The sequence below is a fragment of the Zerene cesonia genome, chromosome 5, assembly GCF_012273895.1.
Source record: "Zerene cesonia ecotype Mississippi chromosome 5, Zerene_cesonia_1.1, whole genome shotgun sequence".
NCBI lineage: Eukaryota > Metazoa > Arthropoda > Insecta > Lepidoptera > Pieridae > Zerene > Zerene cesonia.
Window position 1 is genome coordinate 5,841,684 of NC_052106.1, and position 24,630 is coordinate 5,866,313.

General features: G+C 33.5%; 2 protein-coding genes across 3 annotated transcripts; one reads left to right on the plus strand and one right to left on the minus strand.

The window, feature by feature from the left end:
• The first annotated feature begins 1,678 nt into the window (after window positions 1-1,678).
• Window positions 1,679-3,288, plus strand: LOC119839960. Its single transcript, XM_038366420.1, has 3 exons — window positions 1,679-2,075; window positions 2,440-2,583; window positions 2,696-3,288. Exons 1-3 carry the CDS (start codon window positions 1,969-1,971, stop codon window positions 3,261-3,263), a joined length of 819 nt encoding a protein of 272 aa, XP_038222348.1. The 5' UTR covers window positions 1,679-1,968; the 3' UTR covers window positions 3,264-3,288.
• Window positions 3,281-18,813, minus strand: LOC119839959 (probable ribonuclease ZC3H12B). 2 transcript variants are annotated; one of them, XM_038366417.1, is made up of 4 exons: window positions 18,434-18,813; window positions 7,687-7,863; window positions 6,583-6,815; window positions 3,281-5,602 (listed from the first exon to the last, which is right to left on the minus strand). In XM_038366417.1, the coding sequence occupies exons 1-4, from the start codon at window positions 18,656-18,658 to the stop codon at window positions 4,504-4,506; spliced, it is 1,734 nt and encodes a 577-aa protein (XP_038222345.1). In that variant the 5' UTR covers window positions 18,659-18,813; the 3' UTR covers window positions 3,281-4,503. The 2 variants fall into 2 exon arrangements, with proteins under 2 accessions (XP_038222345.1, XP_038222346.1); XM_038366418.1 differs by lacking the exon at window positions 18,434-18,813 and adding an exon at window positions 16,528-16,677.
• Between the last annotated feature and the right edge of the window lie 5,817 nt (window positions 18,814-24,630).

Here is a 24,630-nt window from a genome sequence, read left to right on the forward strand (position 1 = left end):
TTTGTCCAAATGGACATCCATATAAGTATAATTAAGTGTATATAAGTATAAGTAAGTATAATTAAGTGGGGTATTCTGCCTGCTGTTAAAATTGGTTGCGTGGATATTCCTTTGACCAAACAAGTAAAAAACTTAGGTGTGATTATAGACCAAACACTTTCTTGGTCTCAACATCTCCAGCAAATCAGCCACAAAATATATGCTGCATCTGGCTCTCTACGAAGCCTCCGCAACTTTTTACCCATACCGACAAAGATTATGTTAGCACAGTCCCTTCTCCTTCCTATTCTTGACTATGCTGATGCTTGCTTTCTCGACTTAACGTCTGAGCAATTGGATAAACTTGAGCGACTTCAAAACTATTGCATCCGGTTTGTTTACGGTCTCCGTAAATATGACCACGTCTCTCATTTTCGCAAGAAACTCAAGTGGCTCCCAATCCGTCTTCGCCGGAATGTTCATTACCTACAACTATCGTATCGAATCCTTTTCAACCCCAAAGCTCCTTCTTACCTAAAAAAACCAGTTTCAATTCCTGCACTGTGATAACTATTCTCTGCGATCTGTGGACAGGTTAGTACTATCCATCCCTTCACACCGCACACAGTTTTACGGTGGTTCTTTTACTGTAACTGCTGTCGGTTTGTGGAACTCCTTGCCTGTCAGCATCCGTAAAGCTCAAACCCTATCCACCTTTGCTAAGCAAGTTCGAAATCACTACTTAAACCTAGCATTCAACTCGGATCAGTAAGTTTAATTTTATTTATTTGTGATTTTCTCTATTATCTTTTTCTTTTATGTTTTCATTAAAGTATCATTTAAAGGTATATTTATATGTATATGTGATATGTATTCTATGTTAAAATATTTATGTACTTAATACCTACCTCCTGCTTTTTACTATTTCTATACACAGTGGGTTGCCTGGAAGAGATCACTCTATAGTGATAAGGTCGCCTTCTGTGCTGGTCTAGTTTTAAGTTTTTATATTTAAGGTTTATTTGTATACCAGTACAATAAAGTGTTAAATAAATAAATAAATATAAATATGCTCGAAAAACCTCCTTTTGTCATGGTCGTAAATAGCAATCTTTCCCCTTTTAAATATTAGTATATAGTTTACACTCATAGACCGCAATCGGTCATTGAGCGAAAAGTTAGCTTGCAACGGGTTATAGTGATATAAGAGATTAGTTGGCACTTGGCAAATATAATATGCTAGTCACAACTCACAACGCGTTGCCAGCGTTTACATTAGAGCCATAATACGGAGTTCACGTCGTAGATTTTTGTTTTTTTCTTTCTTAGATCTTTTTTTTGTGACCACCAGACAGAGCATACGTTTGAGCGCAACAGAATCATTTCATATGTTAGAAATTTCTAATACATCTTACAGTTTTATTTAGTGTATTAGAAGCATTATAATTAATTTCTTTTATATTTTTTTTTAACTTCGCGTCGTAGATTTTTGTTTTTTTCTTTCTTAGATCTTTTTTTGTGACCACAAGACAGAGCATACGTTTGAGCGCAACAGAATCATTTCATATGTTAGAAATTTCTAATACATCTTACAGTTTTATTTAGTGTATTAGAAGCATTATAATTAATTTCTTTTATATTTTTTTTTTAACATGAATAATTAAGGAACGCAATCTGAGAACCCGGCTGTGTCAACTGTCAACTTCAAAGTTGACATAATACATAGTACCTGTCATATCTGTTACGAGTTTTGATAACGAAGGAATTTGGAAAAATAAGATTCGTATATTTTAATGATTGCTGTGAAATAAGTTAAAAATTGAATGATTGTTAGCAATTGATTTCTTCATCGCATTATCATTTGGGTTGTTTATTATGCAAATTGCAATGCATTAGGCATAAGAAAAGATTTCCAGTGCGAACAAAATAATAACCTGTCTTGTGTACTTTATATTGTTTTACTGCATTGTTAAAAATTAATACGTCGAAATGGAATCCATACCAGCTGCAAAGGTTAAGAATATAAAACCAATGAGCAAGACTAAATTAAAGAAAACTATTAAAAATGTAGTTTGCCGCCCAGATCCTGTTACTTGGTAATATTATTTTAACATTCATTTATTTATTAAGTCTAAAACTACTAAGAATTGTTTTTTTATATAAATACTATTACTATTATCTCTTTGAGAATAGGTCGCTAAGTGGTTATGAGTCGGTGGTTTAAGACCTGGCGAGCCCGTAAGAAATAAATTAATTTTCCAATCTATCTGCACATTATTAAAATCACCACTGCTCAAAACGGTCACTGAAATCATAGTTAGAAAACTGGCATAACTAAGAATAAAAAGTTTGAAGATATCTGCCAACCCATATTTAGCCAATTTTTTTGAATTATGGACCTCATGGGAGGCCCACATTTACAACATATATGGACTGATGATGACAGTTATAACTTTTCAGGCCTCTGGCATCAGATCCTGAAATAGCAAGTTTGGAAGCAGTTCTTCAGAAGCATTGTATCAATATACCTACATTTAAGAAATTACACTGGAACGAAATTAAGTCAATACCCAAAGAAAAGAGGCCAAAGCCTCCACCAATAAAGTAGGTATTAAAAATATCAGATATAATATAATTATTGGAACAATATTTTTCTAATACAAAAATAAAATACTTTGTGAAAAAAAATCATTCATCTGAACTGTTTTACTTTCAGAAAAGTAGAGGGACTACTTTTTGGTATTTCAGAATGCCAAAATTCAATAGAAAGTGGAATTTGTTCTGCAATCTTAATAGAATCAGAAGTAAACCCAAAAGTTTTAGTTGAATCACTTATTGAAGATTGTCAAACTCATTCCATACCTTTTATTTGTTTGAAAGATCTTAGAAAAACAAGTGCTATTAATTTTGGAATAGCTACAAGTTGCCTTGGCATCAAGAAAAATTGTCTATTAGACATTCAGAGTGTTATAGAAGATATTTATGAGAAAAAACAACCAATTATAAAAGAAATTAGTATTACAAAAAGTTGTGAAAAAGAAGAATCTATGGATATGGACACTTCCAGCCAAATTTTAACCTATCCTTATTTACACAGAAAAGATAAGAAGACTAGAGTATTTTCACCATCAGAAAACACAAAGCTAGGAAATGCAATGAATAAATTCAGTGGACAGAACTTTATTGAATTTTCCGGAAGTAAAAAAAGTGATAGAAAATCCTATATGAATATGATACTTAAAAGAATATCTAATAATCCAAATAGAGTTAAGTTGAAAGAATGATGAAATAAAACCATTTATTTGACAATTTATTTATTTATTTTGCTATACCTATGTCAAAAAAGACAACAATGTTTGCCATTTCTCTAGGAAATGTTTCCATAGTACTCAAAATCTTGCAAAAAGCTTGTATGATGTATTTCTATTTTGAGTACTCAATCAATCAAATTTCATCAACACATAAGATGTTTTACATATACTGTTGGTGAAATTCAATTCCCGTTATTATACTAAGTGCAATACTCCATAAAATAATAAAAAAATAACTACAAAAATGTATGGAGCACTTCACATTTGTAGATAACATATATCTTACGATTGTATGCATTGCATTAAGGTTTTCATAAGTTCAATTTAATACAAATCAAACAGTGTTACAAAATTATTTCTATATAAAATGACTATTTTACTTTTATCTGGCCTTCAACAATAAAATATGTTATACAGTGACCATATATATGTTACCCTATATTAAATGTCTTATTTTGCTTATACAATAATAAATTGGCCAACGCCAAAGGTGCATTTTAGTTAAGCTATGCTTTTATACAAAATCATGATTTTGATAAATGTAAATAAATTTATTAGGGACATATATTATATATCATATAACCTATAAAACTTATAATTTATTAACTATAAGATAAAGAATTCAATTTGGTACATAGTACCAATAATGATTTATACCATCACACAACTTTATCTAATGTTATTGCAATATAAAACTATGTTATTAAAAGCCTATTAAAGAGGATATAAAAAGGGCAATGTTATTTGAGGCACTAGAATTTCTAAAATGGTTATTTATTGTGATTACCTTTAATGATACAATGAAAAAAGTATAAATTTAACATGAATTTGTACATTTAAATGGTGTCTAAATTTAAGTCAATTAAATAACACCATATGCTTCTTAGAAGCACATAAAAAAAGTCAACTAAATGCCTTCGAATGATAAAATCACCATTCATACATTGGCACAGCAAGTCAATCCAAATAATAATAGTGACATAAAGCGTCAAGAGATTTCGTTGTTTCAAACGCAGCAAGGCAACAACATCGACAATCTTTCTATAATCCTGAGCTCCACAGGTCCACTACTTCTCATTTAGCCAAATAATTTAAATGAGGTATGCAAAGCTAGAATCAATTCCATATTCAAATCCTGAATTGATCGGCGAATTAAAGCTCGATTTCCACATAAATTGAGAATAATCCTCGACCATTATTTGAATTTGTCTCCTCAGTGTATAGGATGAGGAAGTGTCGCTTCGCTCGGCCTGTACCGCGCCAGGATGATAGCGCACATCTTCTGCGCGTCCGTTTCTTCTGGGTACGCAGCCATTACTTCCGCGACTTGCGCTTCTGGAAAGATGTTAGCCAAGTGATAGTGCATTCGTCTCCTGGCTTCCCAGAGTTGGAGAGCGCCTTCTGATGCGCAAGGAGATATGGACACTCCGGCCATGTGTGGGGGCATAGCACCCATAGCGCCGACAGGCGCAGACGATACTCTAGCGGCAGTTGCGTGTAATCTCGGATCACACGCCGGGTTCAATGTTAGCTGTCGAGCTAGTTTCCTATGCGGATTCGCGTCGGGTGGGGGGTGTGAAGGTCCCGGTTGAATTTGGGCTCTATCGAAATGTGTTGCAAGCGTTGGATCAGCCAATCTTGGAGTGGCTGAATGTGCTCTCGCTAACGGCTTCTTATTATCCGTCGGTCTCCCACCAGGCGGCAGGCTTAGGGTGTGCAAATGCGCTTTCCTGGCCGCGCGTTCAGACAATTTTTCCGCGACCGACTTGTGCGGTCTGCCGGCTCTTTCTGGGTGGTGGAACTTGCATTTGTTGCCGTACGTACATTTCCTTCCGTAGGGGCAGGGGGGTGGGGGGTCAGCGCGGGAAGGAGGGGCGCGGAGGAAAGCGTCTAGCGTCGGTCCAGACCTACCGAGAGGGTCGTCTGGCGGCATGAACCGGTCGTTGACGAAGGAATACATGAGCAACCTTTCCTCGATAACTTTCCTGAATTCGGGGCTCTCTGCTGCTAGGTCTCTGTAGTTGTCATTAGAAACTACAATTCCGTCCGTTTCTGCGGCGAGTCTCAGTATGTATCTGTCGTCGTAGCAAATGAGGCGTTTCCCGCCAAGGAGCCTGCTGGGTGTGTAGACCAGCACGCGATCACGTTCCAACCGCTCGAGCGAGTCGCGGTCGGACACGGGGTTGTCGGGTCTCGAAGCTTCTTTCCGCCACTTCGGTACGAAGACCGTGATTTCCTTGTGACCTCTCGCGCGGAACCAGTCCACGCAAATCTCGATACCTCGGCATGAGAACACCTCTTTGTTGCCGTGACTGTAAACAAAAGTTATACACATAAAAATTTATAATTATAAGTCTAAAGCGGATATCTTTTGAAAACTCTTCCGCGTATCGGTATTATAATAGACAATGATAAAAAAATATTTTGAATTATAACACAGCAATAAAATTGGATGTTAATTTTATCTAAATTATCAAGTAGGCACATAAAAATTTATATGCAAAAAATCACTACCGCAATATTATATAGGTATAATTACAACATACATGCATGAGGCCTTTACGAAAATCAAATCTAATCAATGATTTTATAAAACAAACAAGCAACCAATTAACCCGTTTCGTCTTAATTGTAAACAGCTATTTCACATCTATTGCACTGTGTAACCAGTTCCATAAAAGTAGATACCTATATTTAATTAAAACTACATTATTACGGATTTCCATGAAACGACATGACAGTACAAAGCATTAGGTAAAACTTGACTCCTTCATACTAATTTTCTCAATATGTTTCTTCCTATTAAGAACCCATTTATTTTAACATTATTCAGTGTTTCGATCGTTATAATATGATTTTGCGACTGGATCTAAATAAAATATTTCTCTTTGTTGTGGACTGAGTATCGTGTGTATTCTAAGACGTTGTATAATTAATGTTTTATTCACATCGCCATTGTCTAATAATAGTAAAGTGCTACACTATTATGCATTTACAATTCATCACAATGGATCAATATTTTCAACGATACCATTATTTTTGATAAGATTATTGCAGGAATTCAAACATTTGATGAATATAATTGTTAGAAATAATTTTTTTTGTATATAAAATGTTCAACGAACGTAATTTTTTGCGTTTCGTCAGAAAGAATAGCTATTTATATTTATCCTTAGAAATGTTTCTAATAAAATTGTATACTAATACTTGCAACATATCAGCCTTCATTTACATTAACTGAATTCTCGAAAATATTTGTGGATACCCTCATATCATCCCTATAAATTCTTACCTCATAGCGACATTGCTGCCATCTATGACGATGTGTCTCAGCGGCGCCCGGTCCGGTGTCGGCTCGGGGTCGAGGGGCTGCGGTGGCGAAGGGGCCCTCTGTGGCCGCTTCGCCGCTAGCTTTATCAGCTCGGCTAACAGTTCATTGCGAGGCGGGTCCGGCCCTAAGCGCTTCAGTGCCGTGCGGGCTAGGCTCTCAGAATAGCCGAGTTTCACGGCGAACTCGATTTTTGCCTGGAAGAATGGTTCCAATGACTGCCTTTAATTTTTCATGAGTAAAAGTTGTAAACTTTATCAAAGCCATAGTACTTTTAAAATACACCACAGAGTACTACACTACACTCTATGGTATATATATAAAAGTACAAACAATTGGTCATTTCATTTATCATATAGATGATGGCATCGTTTCACCATTTCTTCAAAAATCTAGTAATATATCTTTATAACTTACTTGACAGGAAGAATTGGAGATCATAATTAGAATCTATTTAATAATATAAATAACAGGGATTATTAAGATTGTTAGTGAATACAGTCGCACATGAAATTTAAGCGGTAAAACTGCGGGAAACCTTAATATTGTTTCAATAGAAAAATAACTGATAACAAATCAATTAACTGAAACATTCCACGGTAACTAAAGGGTTTTTCTAAGTTGTCATAACCTAGATAAATAACCAACGTTACATAACGTTGTCTGACCGTGTTAGCTGACGTAACAGTGACACGGTAAATAAAATAAAATTACATCACAGCAACGCGCTTCAAAAGTTATTGTCTAAGTTTCTCAATAACTCCTGTACAACGAATTGACCTAATAAAATTTATAAATAGAACTTGGTCTAACTTTGAAGGTAGAGTTAAAATAATGTGAAACTTAGATGCAAGAAGAATGGAAGTTTATAGTTTCAATCTTGTATAAAATTACAAACAAAACTAAATTAATCAATAATGTATAAATTAGAACATTTTTTTTTTGTTTTCCAAAATTGCAACCTCAAACGTTGCAATTAAATCATAAGCATCACATCCACCGCTTATCATGCAGCCTTGCCGCGAAGTGAAAGACGCAACTCGAGTCGAAATTCTATAAATACCGTACCTGGTTAGGCTGCGGCGGCGCCGGCGCAAGTGTGACGTACTCTGCGAACTCCGCCGCGAGGGTGTCGGAGGGAGTACGCGACGCGGTCCGGTGCCCGCCCTCGTCCTCGCACTCCGAGTCGTAACTCGAGTCCTCGCCACGTTCTGCAGCCCATCCCAGTGATGACTCCACATATTTCTGCAACAATAACACTCGGTTAAATCGGTCTCTATATGGCGATTTATGTATGTTTCATTATTTAGAGATTTTTATATATTGTCTATATGACCTTAATTAACATACATTTTTTTAAACACTTTATTGTGCTGTCAACGCAGCCGAAATAAATACAACAAAACTTACGCTAAAACATACAGCACAGAAGGCGGCCTTATCACTTACAAGTGATCTATATTTATATGTATCTGTTGGTCAACTTAAAACTAGCATCACGATACTCGCACTCTTTGGTTACCTAAGGTTGCAATAACGTTTAACAGTATCAATATTAAAATGAAACGGAAACGATCAGTTTACTTTTCCATACTACATATTACCAAGTAAATAGTTGGCATCGGAGCAATGTAAATAAACGAGCTTTGACACAAAACACAATTAAGTTTTTGACGTCATACCCTCGGAGTAGATAACATGCAGTGACGTACAGTATTATCGCTCTCTATGTTGACCACAGACTCACGGATGTGAATTCATATAGTACAGTAATTATGTAACATTAATTTAAACGACGTGAGAACTGAAATATATTCACGGCGATAAATCAACAGTTTCGCTTGAATATAATTTTTATCATTTTTATAATGACCGAGAATAATATATAGTTTTCAATACTATATAAATATATAATTTAACGATGCATGTATAAGTAATAATCAATAAGCATATTTAATTTAATGCTACTCGGCGCCGACGCAAGACAGGGTCAGGGGGGCACCAAAGCGGATCTACAGATGATCAATGACCTTTAACGTGCGTTCCCTGGTACCGGTTATAATTCATTATTTACAAAAATTTTACAAAATAGTGCTCTTTCAATCAATAATCTCGATATTAGTCGAGTGTTAAAACCCGTTATCGTAGAACGAAACTAAATTTACTTCTTAGTCACGGCAACATCCGTGTTGAGACAGCGTTCACTTAACCTAGCTGAGAATCTGAGATCGAAAATCTGATTTTACGCGCATTTGCCAAGTAAATAGAATTACACATTCAAACAAAACTTCTTCAAAAAGAATTCAAATCCTGGTTTATATTGAGCTTCATTTAAAGAGCGTTGCCACCACGCTGCAATAAAAACCGTCGTGAGTTTCAAACAGTACCTATTGATGAGAGAATTTAAACCTTAAATTGTAGAAATATGCAACATTTTTCATTAGTTTTATTAAGCAAATATTAAATGAGGCGTACTCAATAATTATTTTAATGTAAGTATCTATTAGTCATGTGACGAATTTGTAATCCCATAATACGTATGAGTCTGTAAATAAAAAACTATAGGACCAATAAGGCCTAAATTTTAACGCAGATTGATCACGGTCGGTTCGGAAGCCGTTTGTAGGTAGTTTCTAAATTGCAATAACAGAATCAAGTGTCAGTGTTATTAAAAAAATACGAAGTGCACATTTTATGATTGACATTGCCTTATCAACGAAATGACTTAATACAAAATTAATTACTTCGTCGAATTAAAACAATGACCAACGAAAACCTATTCAATAGGGAACAATGTAATTAGCAGCGTCATTCGAAGGACAATATCGTTAGAACTGCTGGAATCAGTTATGCTGTACCTAATTTCTGTAATTTTTTGTAATTCTTGCTGGCTCTGGATTAAAGAGATTAGTCTATTTTGTGTTTACATACGCTGGTTTATTAGCTAGTCATAATATTATGAAGTAAGCATTTTCTACCTCAAGTCGACAATTGCCAATATAATTACTCCAAAAAAGTTGTTAAACCTTCTAAAATTAGATTTATACAAGTCACTCAATGATTTGATTATGACGTATTAGCATTTGATTCAATAATCTCATTTATGTATATTTAGTAATTGTCGGATAAGTTCTTTTTTAATTTGCGGCTGAATCAATTTGTGGTGTGCAGATCTGAACAGAAAACCCGGAAGCGGTCCGGCTAGCACAGCGCAGCCGGATGCTACTTTCTAAAAAAATATTGCGCGCACAAAACATCAACGCGCATCTAGGGTTGCCCATCGTGAATAAATCGCGATGAAAATAGGGTAGCTAACGAATAAAATGTGAAATGTCTAGATTGTATCGGTAAGATAGCAAACAGTCAGGATGGAGCATTTTGAAAGTCACGAGCCCAAGGAACAAAGCCATATAACGAAACAGCATCAGTATAACGAACTAAATAGTGCTTAAATATCCTACTTCCTACTAATGCGAATGCGAAAGTTTGTAAGGATGTGTGTGTGTTTGTTGCTCTTTCACGCAAAAACTACTGAACCGATTGCAATGAAATTTGGTACGTAGACAGCTGGACAACTGGAATAGGCAATTTGTTATCCCGATATTTCTACGGGATACGGACTAAAGCGGGTGAAACCGCGGGTAGTTATATATAAAGGTAAAGAATGTAATAAGTAAGTCATTGTATAATAATTAATAAATAGGTACAATTTCAATACATATAACGAAGATTTCGTCTGATATTTAATTGTTAATTACGCTAACTATTGTCAATGATTACCAATTACAAATCTATAAAAACAAAACCAAATTTATAGTTTCCTCTAACGACCTTAGGCAAAAAAACCCATTGGATTCCCCACTTTAGTTACACGCGTTTACGTTCGTGGAGTTATTGTTTGTTTACGTTTTTTTCCTGTTTATACTCTGCGCCTCGTAATAAACTTTGCGACCATGTGCTCGGGAGGATTGATGTATCAAATGTTTAACACATTTGTCCTAAATTTTTGCGGTAGCACTCACAGCTAATGCAGGTCATCGTTTTTCGTATTAAACACTTACATATTTGTACGAGATACACGTTTTATTCAAGGAGGAAAGTGACGTTTTTCCTATCATAATTTTAGTCGAATCCATGCATATTCAAGATATAAAACAGTTTCGGAATGTAGACAAAAACTGAAAGAATATAATATTCATATAAATATAGAGACGAAAATCTCTCTATCAGCCACAAGGCGTGCCTTGACGTCTGATTGTAATTTAGAAGGTTAATTATTATTGCATCAGCTGTGGTGACGTAGGACACACAGAGTTCCGCTATTTTAGACAGAGCCAATGCTAAGTCACATTAGAAAAAACATGATCAGTGAGTATTTTATGACACAAAACACTACACAGTTGTTAGAAGACACGACATCGGACGTGTCACATAACAAATGATAGCAATTAAAAATACTCTTTTTACAAAAACCTCTTTTCAAATACAACCTATTAAACTAAAATATATTGCTATCAATAGCGTAAGAAATGTGCATCGATGAATTTATATATTTTTATTTTCTTTGAATTAAATCTGTGTCCATTCACTCAGCTGTCAATAAAGATAACATGAATACATTTTAAAAATCTTATTAAGTAATCAAGTAAATTTGGCCATTTCAATTTTACGAGTTCGCGGAATCAAGGCACCGTCGGAGTAAACAGGTAGTGACGTAGACATGAGAAAACTGCATTGTGATTTGTGTAGTGTTTGTTTACATTGTTTCCCGAGAATCTTATACAGATTCAAAACCAAAGAAAATGATTCTTTTCTACATAGAATGTCACCAACGTTTCTGACGGGAGGAGATACCACTCCAAATGCAAAAATCAAGCTAATCTTTTGAAGCTCCTTGGAATTAACGAAAAAAAAACGATCAATCGAATTCAGAAATTCCTTCTTTTTTTGGGACGTCAGTTCAAAAAGGAAAGTAGTTCTTTAAAAGTTAGCCTCTGAAGTTCAATATCTAATATTACGTAAATAAGAGCAATGTGAAAGAACATTTTAGTTTCACTTATAATATCCCAAAAACACAGTTATTTTTAGTGATATACTTATCTCGACTGTCTGGCAACGCGATTGACATTAATAAATTGGTGACTAGTGGCTTCTTAGTTCTTAGTAATTATCGAATTGAAAGTGTATCCATCTTAAGAGACCTCGAGGGTAAAACGTCAAGCGTAGCAACGAATTGAGCATTTGAGTACATGCTCTGTTTTTTATTGAACATAATGATATTATCATTAAACACTTGCTATGTTCACACAATAACACTAACCTTGAAATACCTGATCGGTTTCGTCGGAGTTAAAACAATTATTATGCAAAAGCTGACGCGTTTGGACGTGCGTCTAGTGATTGCAAACATGTCAAAACAAATTAAAAACAATAAAAAAAATAACATACACGATACACAAGTAAAAGAAATATTAACATTTTCATGACAAAGGAAATAAACTGGATATTTAAAACAGTGTAGACAACATTGATGAATAAAACGATAATCTAATGTTATGAAAGAAATCAATAAAATAGAATAAGTTGAAAATTAAACAACATACAACACTAGTGCATAAGTTTTAAGTGTTCATAAACATAAACTTGTATCTATAGTCATTGTCGCAATGATAGATGCAAATTTATTTCACCTTGTAAATAAAAACATGCGTACCACATTCAACGAAAGTCCTTCAGACCAGTTTCTTTCTGCGTATAGATTAATACTTGTCATTACGTTCTATTGTTACGGCTTTCCCCATCAAGCACGCTCACTTCACAGGCAAAACAACTACAGCGCAATCGCTCTTTTGTAATGCGTATCGCATCAAAACCGCGTAAATCTGAGCATTGGTTTCGTATCGATACAATTACTAGTTCCGTTTACTACTGGAGAAATTCTATCGGTCGTTTGGAAGATAAGCGTGGCCAATGATATGGGAGTATTCGGGCGACGCCGAGTCGTGCGATGTGTCGTCACCGCCAACAGGATGCGAGCAGCGCACGCGACACACTTACACATACACAAATATGTAAACATAAAACAACTGGGTAGCTTTATTTCGATAGTACAGACCTACCTACCGTTATGGTTAAGTTTGATTAAATAAAAATTTAAGCAGTATGATTAATTCGCAGGAGGCAGCAAACGATACTGTTCCAACAAGCACTACGAGTCCGACGCGTGCCGATCGTTAATTATCATTTAGTGGAACACACGGATTGACACGCTTTACGTTGTCGTCTGTCGATAAAGGTTATACTGCTCTAATTTTCAGGTACATATAATTAGTAGACACTATGTATACTCCTTTTATAGCATGATCGTATCACATACTTTTATATAAAGCACGTTTTTACGTTTCAAGAATCGGCATGCACTGTGGTGAATGTTCTCGGCTAAATTCTTATTTATTTACAACTTGAAGGTTCACTTTATATGGGTATTTTTAGCATGTTTTATAGGTCATTAAATTGTTTACAATAAACGAAACATTAATGTGAATATCATGATGGTACTAGGAATACAAGAGAGGACGTATAATCTCTGATTTACCTTTAATTCATATGTAGTGGCTCTGTGATTATAGCCTCGACTACGCCTAATAAAAAAAGGTAATATTTTATTTAATTTACTAATTAACACATATACGGCACGAAGTACTTTTGAATCGTTCAGCTAAACTGCAAACATTATGAGTTGTGACATAAAATGCTAATACGTAGTGGTATTAGAAACAGCATTGATTAATTATTCTATTGATGTGTCATCACGAATATTAACCCATCATCGAGTGGTCTATTGTTAAATATACTACTGCGATATTTTAGTATCGATAGCTTTACAACATCCAATGTTATCTTTGTTATTTGATTCATGTCCATTTTCATGAACTTAATGTTGGTATATACGACCGATTCGAATATGATGTTAGATTTTTAACGTAGAAGATGGGTTACATAACATTTTAATCGCGTGTTTGTGCATCATGTTGGTTTTATATTAACTAATTTTCGCGGCGTTTCACTCTTTCTTCAAATAATTTAACGATACTTTGTATTGATCTTTTTCGGAGACAGCATAATATTAACAAATAAAGTTTGATTTTATGGAAGCATGACAAAACCAAACAAGAAATACAATATGAATCTATTCATAGAGAACACGCTGTCAAAGGTCAATAATGTTTTTAAATTCATATATTTCCAACATACAATTACACAGTGTATGGAAGATAAGACTGTTCCCTCTGTGTACCAGTTAAGACTTTAATATTTTGATGTTACAAATGCAAATTTAGATGTTAACAAAGCTAAACTCAACATACCCTCAATAAAATCCAAAAGAGAAAACGTCCATATATCGTCGGTTGAACAGTGCTAATGATCACTTTATTAGCTCCGAGTGTAAGACAGAGAATCTAATCCTTAAGAAACTGTACAGCCAGTTTGTTACCATGGACATAATATATTTACTTTGATATTGATGATACAACATTATTCAAATCCGTGACCGGCACACAATCAAAAATAATGATCGTGTGATAATAGAGCCGGACGAACATATTTGTTATAACTCGTACCTACCTACATTCTGTATCCGGCATCAATCTGAATGTTTATTATGACTGTACATCATATTTATTTGCACCACTCATATCCCAGTACCTATATTTAATTTAAGTCCTAGTCCTTGTTATTTAGTGAGTAATCATTGTTGAAATTAAAAGTAAGTTGATTTTGAACGATATAAGTACACCTATTCGTAAGAGACAATTATCTATATCATTATATGCTATACTTTAAACATATTTCATACAACACGTTGAAAGCAGCAATATCCGTGAAGAAATTTTCGAAAATTATGCCAAGCGGAGCTATTAGATTCAAATCCGTGATCGGACGTAGTGGATAACGGGTGAATATAAATTACACTATAGTTCGCCGGAGTGAAAGTCCGCACTTATATCCGAGTTCAACCGCTACTATGCCGCTGCACCGGCTCGCTACGTAAGATTGTGTATTTAATCCCTAATTACTTTCACGTTCGTGACAATTGTGTAAAGCGTCTTTGGACTTGCAATGTTATCTAATCTGTACTTCGACATATGTCATTTTGAAGATGTGAACAGCGATAAAGGGTCCGGGATTCTAGCGCAATCTTAGTTTTTTTTTTACTGTTTGGACATTGAAATATATACTTCGTTCTACGTACATTAAGTATGTACATACTATGATTTAATTTTTCTTAAGACGAACATTGATTTTAATTAGAATATTGACATTCATTTATATCTCACTACATAATAATATAAGATAAGTTGCTTTCTCTGTCCCTGACAGAGACAGCAACTTCAATGTTTAAAACTACGCAACGGATTTTATGTTTTTTTTTAATAGATAGAGTGATTCAAGATGAAGGTTTATATGTATAGTAACGTCTATTAAACTACTCCGAATTAAAGCGTGCAAATTAATTATTGAAATGAATCATTATTTCTACAATTAAGTGTTTAGACCATACATTTATTTGTGACCTAGAAGACCGTGTGAAACTTAACCGCAAAACCGGATGCAGACGCAACTGCAAGAGGTACCCGCATATAACATCGAACGCGTATAAAGTTATATGGGAAAAATATGGGACCTAAAATACTTGCAAAAATTCCTCAAACCTTATTATTTACGAATTTAACAAAATCTAAATATTATACATCATATATTATATAGCAAAATTAGATGAGATTACCTAAGTTTGCTAAGATCATCTGAATTTATTCTGAGAGAACCATAATCTTAAAATTAATAATCGCACTAATTGACACGAAAAGCATTAATTTTACATGTAAGTAATTTACACTATCCAAATGCTTTTTCAAAAACGTCTAACATACAATGGGAACACGTTTGGATAGCTAATGGTAATTTTAAGAACATAATAACAACAATGAGCTGCTATTATTTTAAATTCCCCTTTCTCATTCTCATTCACAGCCTAGACAACTTATAATACAATCTTTGTATTATCATAATTGAGTATTTATTAAAACAAGAAATAAATTTTATTGAAAACTCATTGACGATTCGAATAGGACGTAATCGAGACGATGTACTCAGAAAATTTATACAAACAAGATTAGACTAAGAGGATTTCATTTGTAGTAAGTAATGTCTCCAATCGTCCAGTTACAGTTTTTTTTATGCAAAAGGACGATTGTCCTATTTAATCAAATCTATGTCCTTCTGAACCCGGACTTAGATTAACATTACTATAACTGTGTACATTCAATTATGTTTATTTTTTTCGTTTAGTTATATCAACTTCTCTCGTAATGGAACATATTATACGATTTAAATATATGGATCTAATTAACATACGTCACTAACGAAATCCACATGCCACAATCACAATTAGCAGTTAAATTAAAATGCTTAACTAACTGAGCATCAACAGTTGTTCGTACTGTCGGTATTCAAGTATTCAAGTTGTTAAATACTCAATTAATGAATGTTCGAACAATCGCAACTATTCTTAAGAAATCATTATGTTTTTAGAAACCATTGATTACCACACTGCATTCACATTCCGAAGAAATAGTTCGAATATTCGTATTTTCATTGATCCCACGTGCTTCCAATATCTATAGCGTAAGTCGACGTACCGAAAACTTGAACACTTATAACATATAAATCATATAATTTATCAATGTTTGAACACTCCGTAATAATTAGCATCGCTATATGACGTTCCAACCGCCTCTACTTCCGGGATCTTTTAAATTGAATGAGCATCATTACAAAGCTACGTAATACGTGAAACGTTTCTAAATCCGTGACGTAAAATTGTTTTATGCTAAACGCACGGCTCACCTGGGAGTTGTCAAGCGCGTACATAATAATTGCGTGCTTAATGCGCGTGTTTGTCGCGCGGCATGGCTCGTTTGTGCGATCGCGGCCTCTATCGCGGCAAGACTAGCGTCGCTAGCGTGAAGAGCGATCGTACGCTGCGCATACGCACACCTCCACGCACGAGTGAAGGGGAAGCGGGGCAGCCGAGATCCGGGTTTCGCGCCCACTGCAGCAGGCGGCCCCCAAACAGAACGCGCCTGACCTCTGTCACAAAGCCGAAACGCGCATCCAATTTTACGAGTGTCAAACCCGGATTTTGGCCTTACTTTTACATGAAAGCTGCTTAATTTCACTTTATATAATTAGTGTAAGCATTGATAATCTCGCCAGTGCCGTGATTTATTTTATTAAGTTTAGCGACTATCAGATTAATTCTAATAACATATTATATCCAATGTTTGCTAGACTACTGAATTACTGTAAGTCTTCCTAAATTTGTGTCTTCAACGAGTCCAAACTGTGGTTTATTAAGAGATGAGAGAACTGGAACCTTCTAGGGAAACAAGATCCATCTTGAGACATGTTACATTTACACACAGGCGAGATTGTGGTCAATTGTGTGTAAATGAATAGTATAAAAAAACCTAACATATCCATCACACCATAAACAATTTTACTATAGGAAATGAAACAACTAATCAAACTAAATATATTAGCGAGTGTTTGCTATGTATTGCTAAGTCGCTTCTATGTGGGTTTCTATTGTGCTTGCTTATAGCTATACTTAAGGTAGTTCATTAGAAGGTATAAATTTTATTACACAATTTTGTGTGTAACTATAAATTAAAATTCAAAAATAAATGCTAAAAAATTGTGCTTAATTAATTCAACACATCAACTATAGAATTATATTATATACTGATATTATAAAGCTTCGAGTTGGTTTGTTTAAGCGCGCTTATGTCAGTCCTGGTCCACTGAAAATGAAAATGAAACTGAAAATTCTTTCAGTTTTAAATAGCCCATTTATTAAGGCTTTAGGCTATATATATAGTATATACCACGGCAAAGATTGGGAGGACTACTACTTAGTAATATATCAGTTTTTGTGGATTTCAAATAAATACATTTGAGTATCACTATTATAATAAGTAAATTGTTAATTCTGGCAGAAATATTACCACATACCACATAAAATTACCTCATAATGCTTTCAAATAAAATTGTAATGTTGGCCAGTAAGTAAAGTAAACCCATATGGCACAGTTCCATTGGGAAATTTCATTGTCAAATAGAATTTAGGGTATGATAAGGCTAGTAGCATTGTAAAACTAAGATGATAACCCATAAACAATAAAAAATTAAAGATGTTCCATATATGAAACTTGCTTTAATTATTTTATTTAAAGCATTTTAAGGTCTTTCATTACTAAATATATTAAAATTACATATAACGAAACAACAAATTACTGTGTACGGATTCTACCTCATTATGATTTAATGGTCCATATAGGGGATAAAATAAACATAATAAAGTATTATATAGAAAAAAATATGACGTTCTGGATAGCACCTAGTTAAATAATTTAAAGAGTTTTCAATTCACTAAGAGTTATATTATTTGCAAGACAATTAAAAACTGTGTGTCAAATGCATGTTCTTTTAGGATAAATGCCAAGAATTAAGAATGTGAATTTTGTTTATGTATATTGTCTACTATAAATTTGTTGTTCCCACTTATGACTACTTAGGAAATTTATAAAAATATGCAAATGTATGATTTTCCATAAATCAATATTACGAAAAGAGTAAAACGAAAAGAAATCAATTAATAAATTACCGATTTTATTAGAAAAGAAAAATAAATATAAAATTAACCTACTTAAAAGAATTAAAACTTAAGATTTAAATCTAATTATATTCTTACCTGAATTCTTTCCACCAATTCCTGGGGGTTGAATTTTTCGTCCACCGGATTTAAATTAAATAAAACTTTGAAGTAAACCAAATCCTTATTTCGCTCAGCAACCACTGATGTAGTTTCAGAAAGCGTAACGTAGTAAAAAGTTTCGACTAATTTATGATATTTATTACAGAATTCCGCTAAAGAAGAACGCGGTATCGATATAAACAAATCAGTATCGTTTGACATAATTCTAATTACGGCACAAATGGCTATCGAACGCGTTTATCACAAATTTAGTTGCATCATTGATAACACAGTATTTATGTCGCTACGTTTCCATTTCGATAACAGAATATTCAACATCAATAAAACACTCGCGACGATTCACGATCCAGCTACTTACATTTAGACATTAATGATTAATGGTCAATGACATTTGACAAATGACAACGTCATTGATTATTTTTCGTTAATTTTATGATCATGGCAACTCTTGTTGAACGACTTGCCTAAATGGTAGGTAACGTATTATTATATGCCAACTCCTAAAATTTGAACTCTGAGTAGGTATAACGTAGATTTTGTGAAGTATTAATTAATATTTGGAAAGAGAGGATGTGCATATGTTACAACAATGTACTTTCGATTAGGGGAAAAAAAATGTTATCATTATTCGAGTGTAGTTCAAGAAACAAATATAATAATTTACCGTTGAGCCAGTCGAGAAGTGTTATAAAGAAATATTAGTAAATCAATTAAGCCAGCCATCAATTGGTTTGCAAGATCCCGAGTGTATTATTACTCATTTCATTTGGGGTAAAAAAAACATAGGTTTCAATTAAATTAAGTAGTAATTGTTTATTAAATATATCACAATGACAGCAAAAAATTATAAAAAATATTATCTCATAAACAATAACAGTCACATTGTTAAAAATGAATAATCACTGATAAACATTGTATGAATAATGCCAGCGTAGTCCATTTGGGAAGCACCTTGAGCACCATAATTTGATTTATTTACTATACCTGAAAAAAAAAAGAAATTTAATTACGCTGAAAAAAAAAACAAAATCTGTACAGCATTTTCGGTGTGATTTATCCCATGGGAGCATTTAATCGAGATGAAAAGTATCTTATCACCCAAGTCAGCTCATACCCTGTCTTTATACCAAATTTCATCAAAATCCAACATTGACAAACATCCAAACAAACAAACTTTTACATTTATAATATAAGTGTGATAGTGTGATTATCACATGTTAGAAAATACCCTACCTACCTTGATTTATTATTTTCATACATTTGTCGGCTCATAGATAAATATTGTATAATTTATTTTTCAATTTGAATAATATGAATCATCCGAATCGTCCGAGGGCGATATATTCTCCTTTTTTAATGATTTTCGTTTTTTCTTATTCAGTTGTCGGCTGCGGAACATTTTGCTTTCATCGGCACATTTCGTTGTGATGCTTGTTCTATAAAGAGGTAACATTTTATTTAATAAAGATTAAGGAACAAATTATAGTTCTTGGATCCATATATAATCCATTAATCAATAATAATTATTTATTAAAAATATCATTCAAAATGTACAGAAATATTTACCTCACTACATTTTCTGGTACACTACACCTTTCGACTACAGTTTGTACAATATCGTTGACTAGAGCAGGATCTAATTTCTTTTTGGCGGGCTTATCCGGAAACGCTGGTGATCGCTTCCCCGTGAGAGAATGTGTTGCCAGTACACTGGATTGAAAGTATAAATGCATAAATAATCTTATATATTAATCTATGATCACATAAAAAAAAAATAATATGGCATTGGCAAATCATTCAAAAAAATAAACAAATATTCTTCGTACTTGCGAGGGAAAACTGCTGTCAATAATTTTCTTGTAGCATTAGTGTAAGAAGTCCAATCCATATGTTTCAAAAGGCGAGCAGGGACTGAAGCATTGCCATCGCCAATAGAGACCTGCAATTATTAACATATAGTATTTTTTTTTCTGGATTAAAAATCACAAATAAATATAGCATCATAGTTTTATGCTATATTTTTTGTTTGGTTTGTTAAGGAAAGATATGTTAGAATATTAATTTACCATATCACCACCTGTCTTGAATTTCGAATTTTTCGGTTTTAGTGGTTTTTTTACACTTGAATCCGCCTTAGATATTTTGTATTCAGGATCGTAACGTTCAGATTCTTTGTTTCTTTTGGAAGTGATGTCACAATCTGATGAATCCTAAGAATGAAAAATAAAAATTAAACATCTTACAAAACATGTCCAGTAACATTATTATTTTTTTCAATTTTATTAAGAACTTACGTTATTGTACGTTGTATTTGTGCTGGTTCTTTTACGTTTATATGTTTTTCGCGCATACGATTTCTTCAATCGCTCATCACTCGAAGTATCCGAATAATTCTCATTCGAATCTCCCGCCGATAAAGTTTCTGAACTTTTACATTTCAATTGACTTTCTAAAACTTCAATTTTACCACAAAGCTCTTTTATAATTTTCTCCATTTTCTGAATCTCAGGAAGTCGACATTCTATGTCAGTCTGAGTGCCTTTCTCACAAGTCTTCACCTTTCTAACTCTATGTTGTATTTCTGGCTGATAAGGTATTTGACGCTTTGGTGTACTGGTACTCGCAATTTGGCAATTAAACGACTGAAATTAAGTTGTAATTAGCTTGTGCATCCAACTGGTTATAAAACTGATTGAGGAAAATAAAATGTTTATACAAGAAAAAATTTGACACAAACCTTTGATGTAATAAGACTGTTAAAAAGTTTTGAAATCGTTGTAGGTCCTTCCATTTCATCGATGCCACAGGACCAATGATCATCTATAAAAAAAAGGTTTAAAAACTGTGTAGGCAAAATAAAAAAAAACTTTAACTTTATATCACTAGACACTTACATCCATTGCGATGTATAACTTGCCGATTTCCCTGAAGATCCAATAAGGCTTGTGCGGCATCGAGTTCCGATTTCATTGTAGATTACTGCAATAATAATAATTATTAATTAGTAAACAGTACAATCATTTGTTATTAAACATATCTCCACAAGACTGGTTATAAAACTTTCTTTAATGTACATCGGTTCACCAAAAAGTTACCTCTACTGAACGACATTCGAAAAATAAATGAGCCGTTAAAATAACAACTTTTATGGCGAGACGTAAACCAGTGGACTTTTTCAATTGTTTCACTTCAGGTATAAGTTAGATATTGTGATCCTACTGCCTCAGCCGTAATACATCTATTGTATTTCGGGCGCAAAACTACCTGTGTACTTGTATTGTTTATATTACTTATCCTATTGGATTTGTTCCTATTGTCTAAATAACCAGTTTTAAAAATTACCGATAATGAACTATAAGCACTACACCGATGACGCACCGAATATTCTGAAATGTACTATTTCCGCATATTTCTAATAATTTTTTAGTTAATTGGATATCTACTTTATTTTCTTATTTGTGTAACAGTCATAAACATGTGCAGAAAAAAGTTTGCCGTGATCTTGAAATATGATGAGCTGTAGTAATTAGTAAAAAACAAAAAAACACATTTTTATTAAAATGTCCTATATACCTATATTTACATGAAGTTCAAATTGAAACTAAGAAATAGTATATGTTAGACATTAAAAAAAAGGATCTTATTCATCCGAGACCACTCTTTTCATATTATTGTTTTTGGCAAGAACTCTTAAACCAAAATAAGTTTCTCAAAAATTTTTATATCACGCGTTAATATATCCCCATGAAAATAGAGTTATTTGTATTTTTCAACAGACAGACAGACAAAAAAAGGACGAATTTATCAATTCGAATGTATTTTTTGTGTTAATTACCTCATAGGTTTTTACTGGGTAAACAGATTTTTATGTTTTTTTTTTATTTGAAGCTGACACCTCCCATGACCAGCCCCATTTAAATTTTGGCTAGTTTTGACAATTATTTTGTTTGGTTTTGTTAAAAAAATAATTATACCTATTCATTTTGAACTTACATTTTTAATGCATACACAAAATAAAAATGTATATATAAAAAACTCCATAATAACCAAATGTACTTACTATATTTCCACTTCAATATGTACCCAATAACCACACGTTATAATTAGATATATCGATAGAAAAATGCGACTATGCACGCTTCCGAATTTTTTAAGTTCTTTACACTCCAATAAGTTGGAATACACTGACCCAAAATTGCAAATGAGTTAATTAAATTACCTCCGTGGCGGGGTTGTAGAAAAATACCATGCTTTATACAATTGTTTCCCTTATCGTAAGTACTAGTTCCGAACATTTATAATGCCATTGTCTTCATTTCGCTTTGTTTTATTGCTATAATCCCTGAGGAAGCTTATGGGGGCTTGTATAAAATATAGTTTATGCGCTTATTTTATTTTTATTTTTTGTTTTTTCTGCATCTGATCCAATAGGTATCATAAAACTTATTTTAAAAATCTTATAGATAAGTAAATCATTATTTCTAGAAGCTTGGTTCCCAGTATAATACCTATGAGTATTCAGTAAGTCAACTTTTTCTTTGGAGGATTATTATGACAAAATAATAATTAAAGACCTTTTACATTAAATTATTATAAAAGCTCTTATGATAATAATGATAGCTGAATAAAAAATTATAATTAAAAAGATACAAAAAAAGGAACTGGCCAAGTGAAGAGATTCCGTACTGTAGATATAATTATATTATAATAAAGCAAACATTTATACTTTTACTTATCTGTTCTATAATACGATGTTCGTAGTTCGTACCTTATTTTGATATTAATGTTCGCAAGTGCCCCTTGGGGGTTTAAATCGAAATAAATAATTTTGACTTTGACTTTAACTTTGAATGGGTAGTACCCTAGGTAACGGTCAACATATATCTATATATATAAAATTCTCGTGTCACAGTTTTCGTTGCCATACTCCTCCGAAACGGCTTGACCGATTTTGATGAAATTTTTTGTGCTTATCCGGTATCTATGAGAATCGGCCAACATCTATTTTTCATACCCCTAAATGATAAGAGTAAGGCAGAACAGCGTTTGTCGGGTGCAGCTAGTATCCTATAAGTTTCATTTTTTTTCTTTCACGGTACGGAACGCTTAATGTCCCAGTTTATAGGTAGTAGAAAATTTAATTTGTCAAATATTCATTTTCAAAATGTAATTTATTTTTTATTTATTTATTTTATGTATACAAGTGATAATTGTCCGCCCTGAGACATTTTTAATATCTTATAGCCGTAGCTAGAGACTTTATTGTACACTAGTTGTTCGCCTCTGTTTCACCCTTGGTACCTATTAGCCGCGCCCCGCGGTTTCAACAGCGTAAGGCTGTATCCCGTAAGAATATTGGGATAAAAAGGTGCCTATTTGTTATTCCAGTTGTCCAGCTATTTACGTACCAAATTTTATTGCAATTGGTTCAGTAGTTTTTTCGTGAAAGAGCAACAAACACACACACATCCTTACAAACTTTTGCATTTATAATATTAGTAGGATAGGATTAGTAGGATGTCACTCAGTGCAATTGCAGCTATCCAATTGTGAAAGAATTTTTGAAATCGGTCCAGCCGTTCACCCATGATGGCGTGATCAAGAAACAGGGATTCATTTTTATATATTTATACTAGCTGCGCCCCGCGGTTTCACCCGCGTAAGTCCGTATCCCGTAGGAATATCGGGATAAAAAATAGATGTTGGCCGATTCTCAGACCTACCCAATATGCTTACCAAATTTCAGAGGAATCGGTCAAGCCGTTTCGGAGGAGTATGGCAACGAAAACTGTGACACGAGAATTTTATATATATAGATATAGATAGATATATAAAGATAAAGCGATCTCCCAAGTGATGTTTGAAGTTGAGATGGACAGAGTCGTGCCGTGTATTTAATGCGGTATGGACATTATGGACGGTATGGTTTGGACATAATAATATGTAAAAACTAGATGATGCCCGCAGCATCGCCCTTCCACGTAGTCAAATAAAATTTTGGAGGTACAAATTGACATCCTTTATTTTACCTGATTACTTAAATTTTATTCAGATTTACAACACCTTGCCAAGAAAACACCGAAATATATTATAATAAAAGAGGAATATAAAAAAATATATTTTTTTATATTCCTTTGTAGGTAATTAGAATTTGAATCGTGATTATTTCAATT